The 20,569-nt window shown below is 40.1% G+C and overlaps 1 protein-coding gene across 4 annotated transcripts; it reads left to right on the plus strand.

The window, feature by feature from the left end:
- Window positions 1-217: 217 nt before the first annotated feature.
- LOC127862258 (uncharacterized) lies at window positions 218-20,456 on the plus strand. Of its 4 annotated transcripts, none has more exons than XM_052401322.1 (10): window positions 218-366; window positions 15,305-15,415; window positions 16,125-16,140; window positions 16,373-16,614; window positions 17,085-17,224; window positions 17,918-18,178; window positions 18,571-18,674; window positions 19,322-19,434; window positions 19,716-19,821; window positions 20,008-20,456. In XM_052401322.1, exons 2-10 carry the CDS (start codon window positions 15,362-15,364, stop codon window positions 20,184-20,186), a joined length of 1,215 nt encoding a protein of 404 aa, XP_052257282.1. In that variant the 5' UTR covers window positions 218-366; window positions 15,305-15,361; the 3' UTR covers window positions 20,187-20,456. The 4 variants fall into 4 exon arrangements, with proteins under 4 accessions (XP_052257282.1, XP_052257280.1, XP_052257281.1 ...); XM_052401320.1 differs by having other exon boundaries at window positions 222-366; window positions 15,308-15,415; XM_052401321.1 differs by lacking the exon at window positions 218-366 and adding an exon at window positions 14,786-14,924.
- The last annotated feature ends 113 nt before the right edge of the window (window positions 20,457-20,569 follow it).

Here is a 20,569-nt window from a genome sequence, read left to right on the forward strand (position 1 = left end):
CTACCGTTTCAATTATGTAAATCACTAGAAAAATACGCTTTAATCAATACCCTACCTGAAAATTAAAGTTAAGATCTCGACTTTCTCTGCACTGCGACGTTTTTATTCTGTATAAACGCTTTTACGAGAACGAGGCGAGGAGGTACAATAAGTAAAAGATTCGCACGCTTTAATCAGGACAAAGGATTTCCATGAAATACACGGATCCGTGTATATGTAGATAGAATATGTATGAACAGTAAAATTCGGCACTTCGTTTCGAATTTCAAAAACCTTATTACATGCCTTTGACAATACCTACAAGAAATAATATAGTATTTGAACAATCTTTTCCATATGGATATTACACTGATGCAACCAAACAAGGTAGGTAAACAACGTTATGGCAAGCGGTTTTATGGCAAGCGGTTCGACGCATAATCCCAAGAAACTAGGTTTCTCATGAGAAATATGGCTCCCAAATGAAATTAAGGGTTCTCATGAAAACCTAGGTTATCAGAGAGAACGACGCGAAAAGCTGTTAAGAACCTAGGTTCTTGTGAAAACCTTGGATATCAAACGAGAACTGAAAATATCAGAATGAAAACATAGGTTCTCATGAAAACCTAGTTTCTCATGAGAACCTAAGTTATATGTGTCTATGAGAACCTGGGTTCTCATGAAAACCCTGGTTTCTCATGAGAACCTAGGTTCTCTAGCGTAAACCAAGGTTTTCAAATGAGAACCTAGGTTCTCATGAAAACCTAGGTTCTCTTGAAAAACCTAGTTTCTTATGAGAACCTAGGTATTCATGAAAAACCTGGTTTATTTTGCCTGTGAGTAGGTATGCCCCTTTAAGGGCCCCTTTCGGACAAACAAGATTTATCCCCCAGAAGAGACATAGTGCACGCTGACCAGCCGGCGACTGCCTATCGGGCTGAACTAGTTTCGGCCGGGACTTTTAATTACGGTCGACCCGTGCATGCAGCCTATTTAGCCTATTTCTCGTATGCGTCATTTCCCAGTGAGCGGGTATGCCCATTAAAGGCCCCGTTCGGACGAACAAGAGTTATCCCCCGGAAGAGACCTAGTGCACGCTGACCAGCCGTCGACTGCCTGTCGGGCTGACCTAGTTTCGGCCGGGACTTTTAATTACGGTCGGAGCCAGGTGCAACTTATTTAGCGTATTACGCGACATTTTTGCCTGCGAGTGGGTATGCCCCTTTAAGGGCCCCTTTCGGAAGAACAAGAGTTATCCCCCGGAAGAGACCTAGTGCACGCTGACCAGCCGGCGACTGCCTATCGGGCTGAACTAGTTTCGGCCGGGACTTTTAATTACGGTCGGCCCCGTGCATGCAGCCTATTTAGCCTATTTCTCGTATGCGTCATTTCCTAGTGAGCGGGTATGCCCTTTTAAGGGCCCATTTCGGACGAACAAGAGTTATCCCCCGGAAGAGACCTAGTGCACGCTGACCAGCCGTCGACTGCCTGTCGGGCTGAACTAGTTTCGGCCGGGACTTTTAATTACGGTCGGAGCCATGTGCAACCTATTTAGCATATTACGCGACATTTTTGCCTGTGAGTGGGTATGCCCCTTCAAGGGCCCCTTTCGGACGAACAAGAGTTATCCCCCGGAAGAGACCTAGTGCACGCTGACCAGCCGGCGACTGCCTATCGGTTTGAACTAGTTTCGGCCGGGACTTTTAATTACGGTCGGCCCCGTGCATGCAGCCTATTTAGCCTATTTCTCGTATGCGTCATTTCCCAGTGAGCGGGTATGCCCCTTTAAGGGCCCCTTTCGGACGAACAAGAGTTAGCCCCCGGAAAAGACCTAGTGCACGCTGACCAGCCGTCGACTGCCTGTCGGGCTGACGTAGTTTCGGCCGGGACTTTTAATTACGGTCGGAGCCAGGTGCAACCTATTTAGCGTATAACGCTACATTTTTGTCTGGGAGTGGGTATGCCCCTTTAAGGGCCCCTTTCGGACGAAAAAGAGTTATCCCCCGGAAGAGACCTAGTGCACGCTGACCAGCCGGAGACTGCCTATCGGTTTGAACTAGTTTCGGCCGGGACTTTTAATTACGGTCGGCCCCGTGCATGCAGCCTATTTAGCCTATTTCTCGTTTGCGTCATTTCCCAGTGAGCGGGTATGCCCCTTTTAGGGCCCCTTTCGGACGAACAAGAGTTATCCCCCGGAAAAGACCTAGTGCACGCTGACCAGCCGTCGACTGCCTGTCGGGCTGACCTAGTTTCGGCCGGGACTTTTAATTACGGTCGGCCCCGTGCATGCAGCCTATTTAGCCTATTTCTCGTATACGTCATTTCCCAGTGAGCGGGTATGCCCTTTTAAGGGCCCCTTTCGGACGAACAAGAGTTATCTCCCGGAAGAGACCTAGTGCACGCTGACCAGCCGTCGACTGCCTGTCGGGCTGACCTAGTTTCGGCCGGGACTTTTAATTACGGTCGGAGCGAGGTGCAACCTATTTAGCGTATTACGCGACATTTTTGTCTGTGAGTGGGTATGCCCATTTAAGGGCCCCTTTCGAAAGAACAAGAGTTATCCCCCGGAAGAGATCTTGTGCACGCTGACCAGCCAGCGACTGCCTATCGGGCTGAACTAGTTTTTGCCGGGACTTTTAATTACGGTCGGCCCGTGCATGCAGCCTATTTAGCCTAATTCTCGTAAGCGTCATTTCCCAGTGAGCGGGTATGCCCCTTTAAGGGCCCCTTTCGGACTAACAAGAGTTATCCCCCGGAAGAGACCTAGTGCACGCTGACCAGCCGTCGACTTCCTGTCTGGCTGACCTAGTGTCGGCCGGGACTTTTGATTACGGTCGGAGCCAGGTGCAACCTATTTAGCGTATTACGCGACATTTTTGCCTGTGAGTGGGTATGCCCCTTTAAGGGCCCCTTTCGGACGAACAAGAGTTATCCCCCGGAAGAGACCTAGTGCACTCTGACCAGCCGGTGACTGCCTATCGGGCTAAACTAGTTTCGACCGGGACTTTTAATTACGGTCGGCCCCGTGCATGCAGCCTATTTAGCCTATTTCTCGTATGCGTCATTTCCCAGTGAGCGGGTATGCCCCTTTAAGGGCCCCTTTCGGACGAACAAGAGTTATCCCCCGGATAAGACCTAGTGCACGCTGACCAGCCGTCGACTGCCGGTCGGGCTGACCTAGTTTCGGCCGGGACTTTTAGTTACAGTCGGAGCCAGGTGCAACCTATTAAGCGTATTAGGCGACATTTTTGCCTGTGAGTGGGTATGCCCCTTTATGGGCCCCTTTCGGACAAACAAGATTTATCCCCCGGAAGAGACTTAGTGCACGCTGACCAGCCGGCGACTGCCTATTGGGCTGAACTAGTTTCGGCCGGGACTTTTAATTACGGTCGGCCCCGTGCATGCAGCCTATTTAGCCTATTTCTCGTATGCGTCATTTCCCAGTAAGCGGGTATGCCCCTTTAAGGGCCCCTTTCGGACGAACAAGAGATATCCCCGGAAGAGACCAAGTGCACGTTGACCAGCCGTCGACTGCCTGTCGGGCTGACTTAGTTTCGGCCGGGACTTTTAATTATGGTCGGAGCCAGGTGCAACCTATTTAGCGTATTACGCAACATTTTTGCCTGTGAGTGGGTATGCCCTTTTAAGGGCCCATTTCGGACGAACAAGAGTTATCCCCCGGAAGAGACCTAGTGCACGCTGACTAGCCGGCAACTGCCTATCGGGTTGAACTAGTTTCGGCCGGGACTTTTAATTACGGTCGGCCCCGTGCATGCAGCCTATTTAGCCTATTTCTCGTATGCGTCATTTCCCAGTGAGCGGGTATGCCCATTTAAGGGCCCCTTTCGGACGAACACGAGTTATCCCCCGGAAGAGACCTAGTGCACGCTGACCAGCCGTCGACTGCCTGTCGGGCTGACCTAGTTTCGGCCGGGACTTTTAATTACGGTCGGAGCCAGGTGCAACCTATTAAGCGTATTACGCGACATTTTTGCCTATGAGAGAGTATTCCCCTTTAAGGGCCCCTCTCGGACGAACAAAAGTTATCTTCCGGAAGAGACCTAGTGCACGCTGACCAGCCGGCGACTGCCTATCGGGCTGAACTAGTTTCGGCCGGGACTTTTAATTACGGTCGGCCCCGTGCATGCAGCCTATTTAGCCTATTTCTCGTATGCGTCATTTTCCAGTGAGCGGATATTACCCTTTAAGGGCCCCTTTCGGACGAACAAGATTTATCCCCCGGAAGAGACCTAGTGCACGCTAACCAGCCGTCGACTGCCTGTCGGGCTGACCTAGTTTCGGCCGGGACTTTTAATTACGGTCGGAGCCAGGTGCAACCTATTTAGCGTATTACGCGACATTTTTGCCTGTGAGTGGGTATGCCCCTTTTAGGACCCCTTTCGGACGAACAAGAGTTATCCCCCGGAAGAGACCTTGTGCACGCTGACCAGCCGGCGACTGCCTATCGGGCTGAACTAGTTTTGGCCGGGACTTTTAATTACGGTCGGCCCCGTGCATGCAGCCTATTTAGCCTATTTCTGGCATGCGTCATTTCCCAGTGAGCTGGTTTGCCCCTTTCAGGGCCCCTTTCGGACGAACAAGAGTTATCCCCCGGAAGAGACCTAGTGAACGCTGACCAGCCGTCGACTGCCGGTCGGGCTGACCTAGTTTCGGCCGGGACTTTTAATTACGGTCGGAGCCAGGTGCAACCTATTTAGCGTATTACGCGACATTTTTGCCTATGAGTGGGTATGCCCCTTTAAGGGCCCCTTTCGGACGAACAAGAGCTATCCCCCGGAAGAGACCTAGTGCACGCTGACTAGCCGGTGACTGCCTGTCGGGCTAACCTAGTTTCGGCCGGGTCTTTTAATTACGGTCGGAGCCAGGTGCAACCTATTGTGCGAATTACGCGACATTTTTGCCTGTGAGTGGGTATGCCCCTTTAAGGGCCCCTTTCGGACGAACAAGAGTTATCCCCCGGAAGAGACCTAGTGCACGCTGACCAGCCGGTGACTGCCTATCGGGCTAAACTAGTTTCGGTCGGGACTTTTAATTACCGTCGGCCCCGTGCATGCAGCCTATTTAGCCTATTTCTCGTATGCGTCATTTCCCAGTGAGCGGGTATGCCCCTTTAAGGGTCCCTTTCGGACGAACAAGAGTTATCCCCCGGATGAGACCTAGTGCACGCTGACCAGCCGTCGACTGCCGGTCGGGCTGGCCTAGTTTCGGCCGGGACTTTCAGTTACAGTCGGAGCCAGGTGCAACCTATTAAGCGTATTAGGCGACATTTTTGTCTATGAGTGGGTATTCCCCTTAAAGGGCCCCTTTCGGACGAACAAGAGTTATCCCCCGGAAGAGACCTAGTGCACGCTGACCAGCCGGCGACTACCTATCGGGCTGAACTTGTTTCGGCCGGGACTTTTAATTACGGTCGGCCCCGTGCATGCAGCCTATTTAGCCTATTTCTCGTATGCGTCATTTCCCAGTGAGCGGATATGCCCCTTTAAGGGCCCCTTTCGGACGAACAAGATTTATCCCCCGGAAGAGATCTAGTGCACGCTAACGAGCCGTCGACTGCCTGTCGGGCTGACCTAGTTTCGGCCGGGACTTTTAATTACGGTCGGAGCCAGGTGCAACCTATTTAGCGTATTACGCGACATTTTTGCCTGTGAGTGGGTATGCCCTTTTTAGGACCCCTTTCGGACGAACAAGAGTTATCCCCCGGAAGAGACCTAGTGCACGCTGACCAGCCGGCGACTGCCTATCGGGCTGAATTAGTTTTGGCCGGGACTTTTAATTACGGTCGGCCCCGTGCATGCAGCCTATTTAGCATATTTCTGGTACGCGTCATTTCCCAGTGAGCGGGTATGCCCATTTAAGGGCCCCTTTCGGTCGAACAAGAGTTATCCCCCGGAAGAGACCTAGTGCACGCTGACCAGCCGTCGACTGCCTGTCGGGCTGACCTAGTTTCGGCCGGGACTTTAAATTACGGTCGGAGCCAGGTGCAACCTATTTAGCGTATTACGCGACATTTTTGCCTATGAGTGGGTATGCCCCTTTAAGGGCCCCTTTCGGACGAACAAGAGTTATCCCCCGGAAGAGACCTAGTGCACTCTGACCAGTCGGCGACTGCCTATCGGGCTGAACTAGTTTCGGCCGGGACTTTTAATTACGGTCGGCCCCGTGCATGCAGCCTATTTAGCCTATTTCTCGTATGCGTCATTTCCCTGTGAGCGGGTATGCCCCTTTAAGGGCCCCTTTCGGACGAACAAGAGTTATCCCCCGGAAGAGACCTAGTGCACGCTGACCATCCGTCGACTTCCTGTCGGGCTGACCTAGTTTCGGCCGGGAATTTTAATACGGTCGGAGCCAGGTGCAACCTATTTAGCGTATTACGCGACATTTTTGCCTGTGAGTGGGTATGCCCCTTTAAGGGCCCCGTTCGAAAGAACAAGAGTTATCCCCCGGAAGAGACCTAGTACACGCTGACCAGCCGGCAACTGCCTATCGGGCTGAACTAGTATCGGCCGGGACTTTTAATTACGGTCGGCCCCGTGCATGCAGCCTATTAAGCCTATTTCTCGTATGCGTAATTTCCCAGTTAGCGGGTATGCCCCTTTAAGGGCCCCTTTCGGACGAACAAGAGTTATCCCCCGGAAGAGACCTAGTGTACGCTGACCAGCCGTCGACTGCCTGTCGGGCTGACTTAGTTTCGGCCGGGACTTTTAATAACGGTCGGAGCCAGGTGCAACCTTTTTAGCGTATTACGCGAAATTTTTGCCTGTGAGTGGGTATGCCCCTTTAAGGGCCCCTTTCGGACGAACAAGAGATATCCGCCAGAAGAGACCTAGTGCACGCTGACCAGTCGGCGACTGCCTATCGGGCTGAACTAGTTTCGGCCGGGACTTTTAATTACGGTCGGCCCCGTGCATGCAGCCTATTTAGCCTATTTCTCGTATGCGTCATTTCCCAGTGAGCGGGTATGCCCCTTTAAGGGCCCCGTTCGGACGAACAAGAGTTATCCCCCGGAAGAGACCTAGTGCACGCTGACCAGCCGTCGACTTCCATTCGGGCTGACATAGTTTCGGCCGGGACTTTTAATTACGGTCGGAGCCAGGTGCAACCTATTTAGCGGGTATGCCCTTTTAAGGGCCCCTTTCGGACGAACAAGAGTTATCCCCCGGAAGAGACCTTGTGCACGCTGACCAGCCGTCCACTGCCTATTTACAAATTATAAATGTTAGAGCATTGGCAATCAGTCATGGATGTACTAGAATTGACCAGTCGCCAGCTGTCAATCAAACTCACGAAATAATCAATCAGATTTCGTTTATTGCGGCCACATGGTCCGACAAGCAAAGACTGTCGGAGTAATGGATAAAGCGTTTTATGAAAACACAACTTAGTGGTCGGAGCGATCTCGTATTTGGCGACTGGTCAATTGTTGATAGTGATGCTAGCAGCACTGGTTTAGCAGGGTATGAGGTCGAAATACAAAGCGGTGTAATGCACGACACGTGGTCGCCGTCGGAAGCGGCAAAATCCTCCACGTGGAGAGAATTGTGTGCTGTTTATAGAGTACTGTTGTCGCTTAATTAGCGTGTATTGGTAAATCAAAGAGTTAAGTGGTTTACTGATAACGCAGGTGTATGTAGCATTTTTGCTAAGGGCTCAATGAAGCCTGAATTACAAGATATAGCGATTAAAATATTCGGGTATTCTTTAGTTCATTCCATTCATTTTGAAGTTGAATGGATACCAATGGGAGAGAATTATGTGGCAGACTATTTGTCCAAAATAGTAGAAAAAGACGACTTGGGTATTTACCCTTATATTTTGTCAATAATTCAGTCTTCATGGGGAAATTTGGAGGTCGATTTCTTTGCCTCAACACATAACGCCAAATTACAACGTTTTTATTCTAGATTTTGGTGTAAAGAGTCTGAAGGAGTTGATGCTTTTACTTACCCATGGGCACATAGTTTTGGCTTATTAGTACCACCTATAATATTAATACCAAGGGTATTATTAAAAATGCAATCTTGTGGGGCAAAAGGTGTTTTGATTGTTCCAGAATGGAAGTCGGGCTAATTTTTGGCCTATGATTTGGACAAGTTATGGACATGTTAAGTCGTTTGTAATAGACTGTATGGTTTTACCTACGGAGAAAAAGTTATTACATACCTTGTAAGAATGGTTCTGGGTTGTTTGGTGTTGAAGATTTTAAATTTCGCATGTTAGCACTTTTGATATCATTTGTGAATCATGGACATTTATATCGTTGCTTAATGTTTGTAAATGTAATGTGCAAAGTAACAAACTGTGTCAACTTTAGTGCTGTAACACATTTATTTTTCAGAGATACGGAAGTGAAGTTGATGGCTTGCCAGAGGTCTTGGCGGCGAAGGTATCCTTGCTGCCCGAGTTGCTTAAAGTCATCAAAGCGGAAAACACGTACCTCAGTTACAAAACGGGCTTCAATCGATGGCGTCGTTGGGGGTATGCTGATGGGCTTTCAAGCGGGGATGCCCTGCCCGCCAAGGCTTTTCAAGTTGCGTTATATTTAGCGTCAATTATACAAACAGCTAGTAGTGCAAGTCCGATTATAAATACGTTTTACAGTATTAAATATTATCATGATTTATTCGAATATGTATCACCCACTGATTCAAGACTTGTTATTAATATGTTAGAAGCTGCAAAACGGCGTTTAGCGAAACCTGTGAATAATAAAGAACCAATGACTGTTGATTTACTGCAACAAATGTAAACACATATGTATGTTGAAAATGATGTTATGAATCAAAGATTTATTTGAATATGCCTTTTATCATATGCTGGGTTTTAAAGAAGTGCAGAGGTACTTAAGTTGAGAAGGAGTGATGTTTGTATTAACAGTAGTTACTTAAGTGTATTTATTGAATCTAGCAAGACAGATAAGTTCCGTGAAGGAGCATGGGTGCTTATTGCTAAGACAGGCACACAGTTGTGTCCCATAGTCAAATTACAGAAATACCTTACTTGGACAGATTTTTCTTCGGAATCTGAATGTTACTTGTTTCGTCGGTTAATTATTAAGTTCAAAGAAATGTGGACATAGGCTCAGACAGGAAAACAAGTATTTGTCATATATTACATTTAACTGTTTTTGATTGCGTTTAAACCGCATGTTCAAGACATAAGCAAATATTGCCTTCATTCTTTGAGAGCTGGTGGCGCAACTGCTGCGGCTAATAATGGCATTCCTGACAGGTTATTTAAACGTCATGGTAGATGGCTCAGTGAAACAGCTAAGGACGGCTATGTTAAAAGCTCTGTTCATGAGAGGTTAAGGGTTTCAATGTCACTTGGATTTATAACCATCAATGCATTCTATAATAAGCCAATTTTTATTGGTACTATACTTTCAAGCCCGTTCTTTTAATTCAGTCGGTCATACCAATGACTTACAAAAAATATGTTGTATTTTTGTTGTTTTTCCCTATCGGGAGCGTAGTTGTAAAGGGAAATTTTTTTTTCGTCGTTTGAGCACGTGCGAATTAGACGAAAACTACTTTCCCTTGTCAATGTAGTTTCCGATAGGTGGCTCTGTAAGAGAGCGTTTTACTCGTGGCCGAGTAACTCTGTTCAGTCATTCAGCGTTGGGATTGACTGATCGATACATGTGTAAATTTTTTAACTTGTTTTGAATAACAGTAAGAATAACATTACAAATGTTGTTGTTTAAATGATTGTGTAATCTACATATTTTTTTATCCTGGTACGAGCTGATATTTGAAACTTAGGATTGTTTTTTTTACAACAGGTCATGCGTTTATTCACATTGAGTATGCGTTTAATGTATTCAATTTATACATGTTTACCAGTATCATAATAATTATTATGTACCCCTCTGTGGGATTCGGTCTCCGGAAGAGACGATAGGCGTTGCTGCCTTTATAGTTGCTTACGAGGAGGGTCTCGTGTAGGCATACAGTATGCCTGGTGCCGAAGAAGTCTAAGTTGATAAGCGTGGCTGCCTTATAAGTTGCCTACGAGGAGGGACTCGTGCCGGCATACAGTATGCCTGGCGTTGTAGTAGTCAACGTTGATAGGCGTGGCTGTCTTATAAGTTGTCTACGAGGAGGGACTCGTGCCGGCATACAGTATGCCTGGCGTTGTTGTAGACTACGTTGTATGATGTTGTTACAAAGCTTGTGTGTGTATTCATGTTTGTATGTATGTTTGATGACTATGAAATAGTAATACACGGTATCAGTCAGTCGGTCATACCAATGACTTACCAAAAAATATGTTGTATTTTGTTGTTTTTCTCTATCGGGAGCGTAGTTGTAAAGGGAACAACTTAAAAGATAAGTTGCCTACGAGGAGGGACTCGTGCCGGCATACAGTATGCCTGGCGCTGTTGTAGACTACGTTGTATGATGTTGTTACAAAGCTTTTGTGTGTATTCATGTTTTTATGTGTGTTTGATGACTATGAAATAGTAATACACGGTATCAGTCAGTCGGTCATACCAATGACTTACCAAAAAATATGTTGTATTTTGTTGTTTTTCCCTATCGGGAGCGTAGTTGTAAAGGGAACATCTTAAATGATCAGTTGCATATTTAATACTGCATTGATGAAATAAGACGATATTATCCGCATTCATTATTTCCCTTCCATAATTTATTAACCACGCTATTCCAGCGTATGTGAGTCTGTCATTATTCTAATATTGCAGACATAGAAGAACAAGAAGTTCCTGAGAGACGTTGTTCGGTCACGTTTTTATAAGTGCGTATAGGTAAACGGTTGACTATACAATTTTGATTGCATTGGATTGCAAAATATAGGTTAAGCATGAAGGGCTGGGGACAAACAAAACCATGAATGTAAAAAAAACATATTGTTCAAATATATTTTTTTCCTTAAGAAGCAAAATTCTACAATTCATTTCACTGACTTTGCGCGCACAGACGGACAAAACGTTTTTGTGTTCTGTAACATAGTCATGATTGCGTAAAAGTTTAAACAGTTGAAACTTCAATGTTCATTTGAATTGTGTTGCATAACTAAGGTCAGTAACAGGGGCGTGGATATAAAACAGTTAATCATTCGCATTGATTACTTCCCTTCAACAGTTGTTAGTTTAAAAGTAAGACAGTTGTGTTTGCGTAAAAGTTAAATATGCGGAAACTATAACTTTTTGTTATTTGCATTGCGTTTCATTACGTTAAGGAAGGGAAACCACCAAAAAGGTACACTTTAAAAGCATATTCTTCACATGGATTATTTCCCTCAATTTGTTGGAATCTGTACTGTAATTATCGCGTAGCAGAATAAAATATAATCATGTGCCTCGCATGTATTTTGTCCTTTATGTAGTTTTGCCAGTTGTCAACAAGTAAGAGGGAGAGGAAGAAAATAGTAGTAGAGAGCAGTCAATGAGGTACATGTAATATAACATATTTTTGTTTAAGTTTTGATTACGAATTATGTGGGTTTTTTTTCTCAAAGATGTCACGCAATGCGTATGCACGGAGAAGACAATTTAAAACAATTTTAAAGTAACAGAAGTTTGATTAAATATTGTATTTAAACAAATAATGTATGCCATCAATACAAACGTGTGTGTTCCTTTTCTTTAAACGCTAAATATCATAAAAGCGGAACGTGTCGTCTCTCAATAGCCTGTGCGGACTGCACAGGCTAATCTGGGACGACACTTTACGCACATGCATTAAACCCAGTTTTCTCAGAAGGCGTCTCATATAGAGTTGCTATATGATGATAAAATCACGAATGCCAAAATTTAGCATTTTTACTTAAAATTGCTATTATATTTCAACAGGAAGAATAAAATGACCGTAAGTTATATTGTCGGCGTAACATATATATTTAATTATCATATTTTATTATCTATCTTTTTAACTGTAACAACCTTTTCGTTCTAAATATTTCCTCACATACTTCGTGTATAGCTATGTGAGGAACAATATCTTTTGTAAATTGATATGTTTATTTTTGCCAATTACCCATATACTCGTTCCATTTTAAATAAAAGTTTTATTACTTTCTTTATCTTTTTTCAATTATGCTGTGTAAACGAAATTCTATTTTCTCTCCAACCGAACTGTTATACATTATGTGAAGATCGATTACTTAGAAATATTTTGAAAGATAAAATATGTATCTAATTATTTTGTATTTGCCAAAGCACACTGTAAGTTGTTTCATTTCATTAACTACGCAAATCAAGTAATGACAAGTTATGACGCTGTTAAAAGAAAAAGATCAAATAACTCCGAATCAATAACGCCTTAAACTTTTTACCAAGTAATTTACAAACCATCTCGTGGTAACTCCCTTTTGATGATATCAAACGAATAAGTTATTAAATTTTTGCAACGTAAACAACATAATGTACACATATTTAATCCACAGATAGCCCAGACGTAACTAATGAAGAAAATCCTGTATTAATGAAAGACTCCCATTTATAACATATCTTGATTGACAAAAAATGGCGACATCTCAATTGAAACTTGCATCACCGGTGTGTACAGGTGTCAAACATTTTTAGCACCATAAGGAGTGGCGGAGGTACAGTTAATTAGTCATTTAATGAATTTGACATTTTGTAGATAAACAGTTATTTCTACTTAAATTGTGCATGTATATTTTTCGCACTATGTGCATATCACAGGATTCAGGATTTTCCTATCATTACATTTTGGGAAATTGAAGAAAAATTGTCAAAAAAATGCTCTGTGAAAAGGGGTTTAATGCATGTGCTAAGTGTCGTCCGTCGAGGCTTGTCATGGACGACACTTTCCGCTTTTATGTTATTTTTCGTTTGAAGAATGTCTCTTTTTAGCAAAAAATCAGTTTATGCGAAAAATGCCGTCCAATATTAGCCTGTGCGGACGACAAAGGCTAATCTGGGACAACGCTTTACGCACATGCATTTAAACCCCATTTCACAGAGGGATGCTCTTATGTACACATCGTTTTACTCACACCTTACATGTGAGTGCGTTTTATTCAAACGGGGAACAATTTTTCAATACGCAAACTTTGAAATGTAGCTACATGTGGAGGTTATAGTCGTGTATATAAAACAAAAATGTAAAGATATAATTTGACAAGATCGTGTGTAATTATGGGCGTTAGCTCTTAAGCTAAATTAATATCACATTTTATTGGTGATTTTTTGCAACTGCAGTGTGATAACGATTTCTCATGCGATTGTGTTTCATACATGCTCGAAGTTTCTTGTTTTTGAACAACACCAAGAAACGAATTATCCGAGAATAAAACCGTTAAAACAATGTATAACGTTGCATGCATTCCGATATAAAAATATTTGTATTGAATATTTTTCCCTAATCAAGTTTGAAATGGAATATAAGGCTTTTAAGATATTTCTGTTTAATTTCACTGAATATATTATAACTATTTTGTATTATGCCTCCTTCAAAGAAGCGGGAATACATTCCTTTGCACATGTCCCCTGGTTGGTCAGATTGTGTGCCGTAGACCATTAGGTTTCCGCACGATATATATAGAACCTTTTGACGGATGTCCATGCAACTTAGGATTAAGGAAGTCGTCTATCGAACTTTAAGTTTAACACATCAAAGTTCAAGGTCACAGGAGCATGTACCATGAAATTATACACTTGCAATAGCAAGTCAATTAACTTTTATAACCACAATAACAATCCTTGTACAAGCCTTCAAGTACGATAACTCACTACCTGAACATTTGTCGATGATACATAAAGGTGCTGCCACTAGTAATTGCGTTCAAGTATGTTATATTCTTTGACAATCCTTTTATATTTTCCTACGAATTCAATTAGCAATAATAATGATAAGCTGTGGGGAATCGACATGATTAAAAGTCATATCAGTTTGGGAGATACGTGTTATATAAACATCTTGTAAATATTTATATCATCTTTCGACAGTATTCGCAAAAGGAACTTGTTTTTATAACCACTGCCCTTGAGTGCTGATGGTTAAACAAAATATTACATTTCGTCTAGCACGTTGCCTTTTTACATTTGTCTTACATTTATTCTACAGAATGCTAGTGATGATACATGCAAACAGTTTTAGATAGCCAGTGCAAATGTAATAGTTGTGAAAATAAATTAAGCAAAATTGATCGAAAACTAAACATAGCATACCAAAAAAAAAATTAATTAAGGTTCGGTTCACATAATTAGGATCAGCCTGATCAATAGAAACAAACACTATTTTACTTAGATGTTCACGTCAATGTGCAATTATTCATCCTATGAAACTCGGTGTCTCAAAGAAGATGCTGATTACCGTTAATATTGTACAAAGCTGTTCTCGTCGTCATATTGTACAAAGCTGTTCTCGTCGTCATATTGTACAAAGCTGTTCTCGTCGTCATATTGTACAAAGCTGTTCTCGTCGTCATATTGTACAAAGCTGTTCTCGTCGTCATATTGTACAAAGCTGTTCTCGTCGTCATTTTGTACAAAGCTGTTCTCGTCGTCATATTGTACAAATCTGTTATCGTCGTCATTAGTAGCAGCAACACTTCAATCAACATATCAAACATATCAGTCTGTATTTGTGTGTGGGTGGGTGTGTGTGTGTGTTCGTATTTTATTTTCTGTGAACTTTTCTGTCCGTAGTCAAATATTTTAATTCTTTCATGCTCAGTAACTATCATAACTATAACATATTATTAAAATTCGATCCACCTGCTATTTTGACAATTCAATTTAGCGCCACTATTAATTCGTTGAAACATTAATAAAGTCACACCCTCTTTTAAAATAGCAAACTCATTTATGCGCAGTGCCTCGGTATCTAGCCGAAACGCATTCAAGTCTCGCCTCAGTAATGAATTTAACCGTATCCGGTTCACAACTACGTTTAATGATTCTATCAAAGGAAATATTGCTTTTAGGATAGAAGGTATTAGTTTTATGTTTATTTTACAACTTAATATGTTTACATTTAAAATATTTTAGCGATTATTATTATGATTGGCAAACATGATATAGTTCCATTTTTATTTCTATATGACATGAACTTACCCACGCACACAAACATGTTTGCAGGGTAATTATTTAAAAAGAAACTTTATTATTTAAAGTTATTAAAAAATATATCTCAAGAAGTGTACATAAAATGATGTTAAATATTAGTTAAAATTAGAACGTGTTAACTTAACTGGCTAAACAATTAAATTATTTATGTTTTCATTAAAAAAATTATTTTCATAAATATGTGCAACTGATCACTACCTTAAATTTAAGGATTATTTTATTACATGCTATCTTTGTTTTCTTCAGTAGCAGTGCGTGAAGTCTTTATTGGTGCAAGAACAAACCGGAATAAATACTGAGATAATGACCAACAACAACATCCTACACGTGTTCCTTGTAGTTGTCATCGTGTTTATCGTGAGTTGTCATACACCTATTAATTTTTATAATAAAAAGAACGTAAACATGGTTTTGTTAGCTACCGTTAATGAAAATCAAAGCGCTGAGTGCATTCCAATGTTTCGCTATTGTGTAAATTGATGGTTATGTAATATCGCATGCTGATGTAGCCATAACTTTGGTTTTCAAGACCAACGTGAGTTTGCTATTTGTAAACATAATGTTGCGTTCGAGCGAACCATACGTATAATGAATTTTTAAATAAAAGCAACATTAATTTTATAAATCGCAAAAAAATTTAGAGGCTTGTTTGACAAAAATAATGTTAAAGGAAATAGATTAAGCTTAAACTTAAATTATTTGTTAGCGTATCACATAATACTCAAAACTCTTAAAATGTTCTTAAAATATTATTAAAAATGTCGACATAAGAAATCTCTGCTTGCTCCAAACGGATTTTTTTTGCAAATCCGGAATAAGTGTGAAGCTGTTGTGGAATTAAAAGGAATCTGAAGCAGAAAAAAATTAACACTAAATCCTCGATTTGTGTGTGAGTTGGTAAATCATAGTACTCTCTCACTGAAACCAAAATTTAACACGTGGTTACTTTTGTGAGCGAACAACAAAAACTATATTCCATGTCTGAATGTGCTTTAATGATAAGGTTATATTACATACTAAATTTTTCACTATTTGTAAGTTATATGTCTTACATTTAACATTTCAGAATGGCGCTTATGGATGTGAGTAAAATTCAGCTTAACCTTTCGCTAACATGATCCAATATGTGTTTAAAACAGAGGTTATACGAATTAAGAATAAAAAAGGAATTCGTCTTATTCAAAGCAAAATATCAGTATCTAGCAAAATATTATTTTTTTATATTTGCATTTATTTAAAATAATGGTCATATGCATATTAAACTTGTGATTGTTAGCGTCCGTGGAAGGCATGCATGTAGGTTTTGTCTTACAGTTGAAAAACGCTGCTATCATAACGAATCGGACGATGCAGACGTCTTTACGTTGGAAATGCGTGAACAAGTCTCTACCGGTGTCGCCATGCAAATCATGGCGTTGAATGGGGCAAGCGGGATGGCGCCGACAAATTGTACCAGCCTTGTCTTGGGATCAGTTAACCAACTGGTCATCAAATACAACACATCGTCTGCTTCTCAAACAACCCCGAACCCGTCGACCAACAACTGCTTTGTGACGGTATTTTTATATTTGAAGCTATACACATACATAAGACCTCTTTGCTGAAGCACCTTTTTGCTTTCAACAATGTTATTGTTCACAAATTATGTATCGCATTTGATATTGGTGCAGGCAAAATTACTTTATTTCGGTTTATAAGGTTCGTGAAAAGGACGAATAGAAGTCTGAAGGGTAGCATTTTCTGTTTGGTTTTCATTAAATCATTATTACGTGTTTACTTTTGTATTTTGTTATTTTATTTTACCGTGGAATACGCATTTAGCCTGATATACAAACATATACGCGAGATTTCGGCTAATAACACACATACATCTGCAATATGAAATGATGTGGTTTCGTTCCGGTTAAATGCTTATACAAATAATTCCAAGTGGAATATTATTTCAGTAAATAAACCAAACTATTTTACTTTTAAATAATGTTGTTGATGTACTGTTAATACTACAGATTTTTACACCTTTTTTCAGTATTCAGCCCCTATATTTAGTGTGAAGGTAACAGTACAAGGAAATCCGGGTTTCGTGACAATAACCGACCGGTTCTATGACGTAGATTGTAACACAACCAGTGTAGACGACAACTTACAAAATCTGGCAGGCGGGAACATGTAGGTATTCACAAAGAGATGCTCAAAATCAAATATACACATGTATAAATTTAAAAGATATTAAAGACCATTTAACCCATTTATGCCTAGTGGACTCTCCCATCCTTTAAATTGGATCAATTTATTTCCAAAATTAGGTATGTCTAGCATATTTATTTCTATATTTAGAATATTTTTTTACAGAAATTCCTTTAAACAAACAGCGCAAACTACGCTGTGTGCCAAGGCCTTTTTTAATAGACGTTAGGCATAAATGGGTTAACATAGATAGCAATATGTATTAAGAAAGCTATGACAGTTTTCGAACAAAATTAAACGAAATGACAATTAATTAAACGATTATAATCACACATGTTCAGTTATTGTATAAGCACAATATTAAAATATAACATTACAAATTACGCATTCAATAAGTGATCTGGAGTATAAACATTTTAACGTTATGTATTTATTAAAAAAAATTCAATGAAAGCTTAAGTATGAACTAATGAAAATCAAAATTGTTACTCTGATAAAAAGTATAACTCTAAGGACTAAAAACGATGGTTGGCGTAGTTTTTCAAACAGTGATATTTGATATAAGTTTCGCAAAACTTAAAAATAAAAAGATAGCTGATAATTCTTGACAACAAAACAGCAACAAAAATCTGCATAAATAAATCCATTTAAGATTTATATTATTTTATATTTAAGAACCAATGTCCTAACCTTTAATGAGGCGGTCACTCGAAAAGACAGAGTTACCATGCAGTTGATCAAAGTGGACGGCACAATCAACGGCAGTCCAGTAAAGATTCCGGTTCTCCTGGGGGATAGGGTACGGGTGCGGGTGACTTACACACTCGATCCGGCCGCTACAGCCGGGGAATACCCGATCGGCCTCCACAACTATGATCTGACTGTAGGACCAGGGAGTGGAGCAAGCGGACGGGTTCAACTTATAACTGACACTGGGTAAGTTTTTGTATTGTGATAATCAAGATAATAATATTTATCATTATAACATTATTATGAATATAATAATAATAATAATTAGAATAATAATAATAATAATAATAATTATTATTATTATTTTTATTATTATTATTAATATTAATATTATTATTATAATTATTATTATTATTTGTTCTACTAGCAGAATTATAATACTTATTATTATTTATATGAATAAATAAATACATCAGTCATTAAATAAATATAAATATATATTTAAAAAAATATGAATATATATATATATATATATATATATATATATATATATATATATATATATATATATATATATATATATATATATATATATATATATATATCAGATGTGGTCATGCTGTTTAATCGCTCTTTAGGTGTGTTCCTACCACGCAAAGTCCATTTGGCCTCACAAGAACGTTTTATCACAACCGGAGACTAAGTTATCCACGCGTTCCAAACCAACATGTTTTTGAGACAGGTAACATGAAGATTAAAATTATATGGCATCATCAAAGATGCATTTCGTTATACCATCAAAACCTCATTTCTTCAACTTAGGAAAAAAATCAAAGTGCATCCTGGTGTTTTCACTGATTTGTTTACGGAGGTTGGTTCTCTTAAGTCATTTTAACATAGTTCATGGTCACGTTGAGCCGGATATTATTGTGAATTCAATATTATTGGTTTGAGTATTCATTAAAGCAAATCGTTATTGATGACTTTTTAAAATTACTGGGGTTATTACGGCTAAAAGTGTAAATTTTAAGAAAAACAGCAACCATAAAAGATATGTTTCTTGAACGAAAGTAATCTGTGTATGCTAATGACTACAAATATGTGTACTTCTATTTAAACAAAAACGTATTTAAATAAATAGTTGTTAAATGTTTAAAGTAATTTGGAACTCATTAGATAATTTACCGAGTTAAATAACGTTTGTAATATATTATTGACCCTTGGCGACTTAGTTTAAGATCAACGACTGCATGGTCATCTACGTGCCGTTCATGTATAATTATTCAAACGCAATTTATGGCGGTTTCAGATGGACACACACAATTTTAAAGACATAATATTCATTTAGTCCGGAAATGATTTAAACCCCTTATACACCTATATTTTCAGGACCATTCAAAATCGTAATGTTTGCCAAGCCAACATCTAAACAACTCCACTTCACGCTACGTTACAGTGCCGAATGCTACGACGACTTGGAAGAAAAATGTTTCGATCAGCAGGTAGTATCAAATTAAAAATAATATAACCAAGTTATTTGTTCTCAATTTGCACGAATGGACTTAGAGGATGTCGTGTCTTTAACGGCTTTATAGGCATGTTATAATACTAAATTAATTTCAAAATATCCATGAATTACAAAATAATTATTTTGTATTTTCACTATTATATTTCTTATAAAAATAATAAACAAAAGTTGTCATTAGCATTTGTCATTGATTGAAAGATACACATATACTTATATTCGTCTCACCAATAAACAATTAACATGTGTTTGATGTAGGCTACCTGCGATCGTAGAAAAAAGAGGGCAGCTAACGAGGGAGGAAATACAACACTCTCCTTGAACATACAGGTAGCCATGTCCGGCGAAGCGCCTCTGGAACAAGGTAAGCTGTTCTTGCATACCTGTCTACTAAAAAAATTAATAAATTGCGTTGACAAAACTATTAAAATTAAATGCAGCAAATAATTAAGTTTATTCATATTTATATTATGTGTGTTTATTTATTGTTTGAAAAAGAAACCCTGAAATTTTCCGTTAAGAGAAATATGTTATGATGTTATATTACCAGATGTTGGCTCGATCAAAAACCTTAAAGCTCAAGAATGTGTGACCTACGAGACCTACTGGATCCTCGCTGTCGTGATTGGTATCGTTCTGTTGGTAGTTACCATGGTAACCATCTACGCCTTCTGTCGACTGCGCGCTGAACAACAACGGTCCATGGTCCACGAGAAATCCGGACACTAAAATCCAGCCGAAAAAAAAAACAAACGAATCAAGAAATTGAATAATTATGTTTTTTGTTTTAAATGTGTCCTTCAATCAAATGCCTTTATGAAGACTTTCGTTTGCTGACTCAATTCAAACACTGTACTCGATATTCTTCATTGTCATTAGTTTTTGCTGTATGAATTATGAAACATTACATTTTTTTGTTTTTTTTTAGTTATATAGAGATATACTAAATGGTATCAGTAATAAAACATTTTGATTTTTTCAATAAATAAATGTTCAACACTTAACAACCTTGTTTTTGCACATATCTTGTTTTCCTCTCTGCCATTAAGCCGACATACGTATATTCCAATACCGTTATCATGATTATTATGATTTATGAATGAACATACATG

This window comes from Dreissena polymorpha, chromosome 16, assembly GCF_020536995.1.
Source record: "Dreissena polymorpha isolate Duluth1 chromosome 16, UMN_Dpol_1.0, whole genome shotgun sequence".
NCBI lineage: Eukaryota > Metazoa > Mollusca > Bivalvia > Myida > Dreissenidae > Dreissena > Dreissena polymorpha.

What these genes read in the sequence shown, in the direction of transcription:
- LOC127862258 (XM_052401320.1), top strand. Translation starts at nt 337, where the DNA reads ATGGATATTACACTGATGCAACCAAACAAG. An exon ending in AATCTGGCAGGCGGGAACAT is followed by an intron (nt 17,225 to 17,917) that starts GTAGGTATTCAC and finishes TTTATATTTAAG; the next exon opens with AACCAATGTCCTAACCTTTA. An exon ending in CCAACATGTTTTTGAGACAG is followed by an intron (nt 18,675 to 19,321) that starts GTAACATGAAGA and finishes CTATATTTTCAG; the next exon opens with GACCATTCAAAATCGTAATG.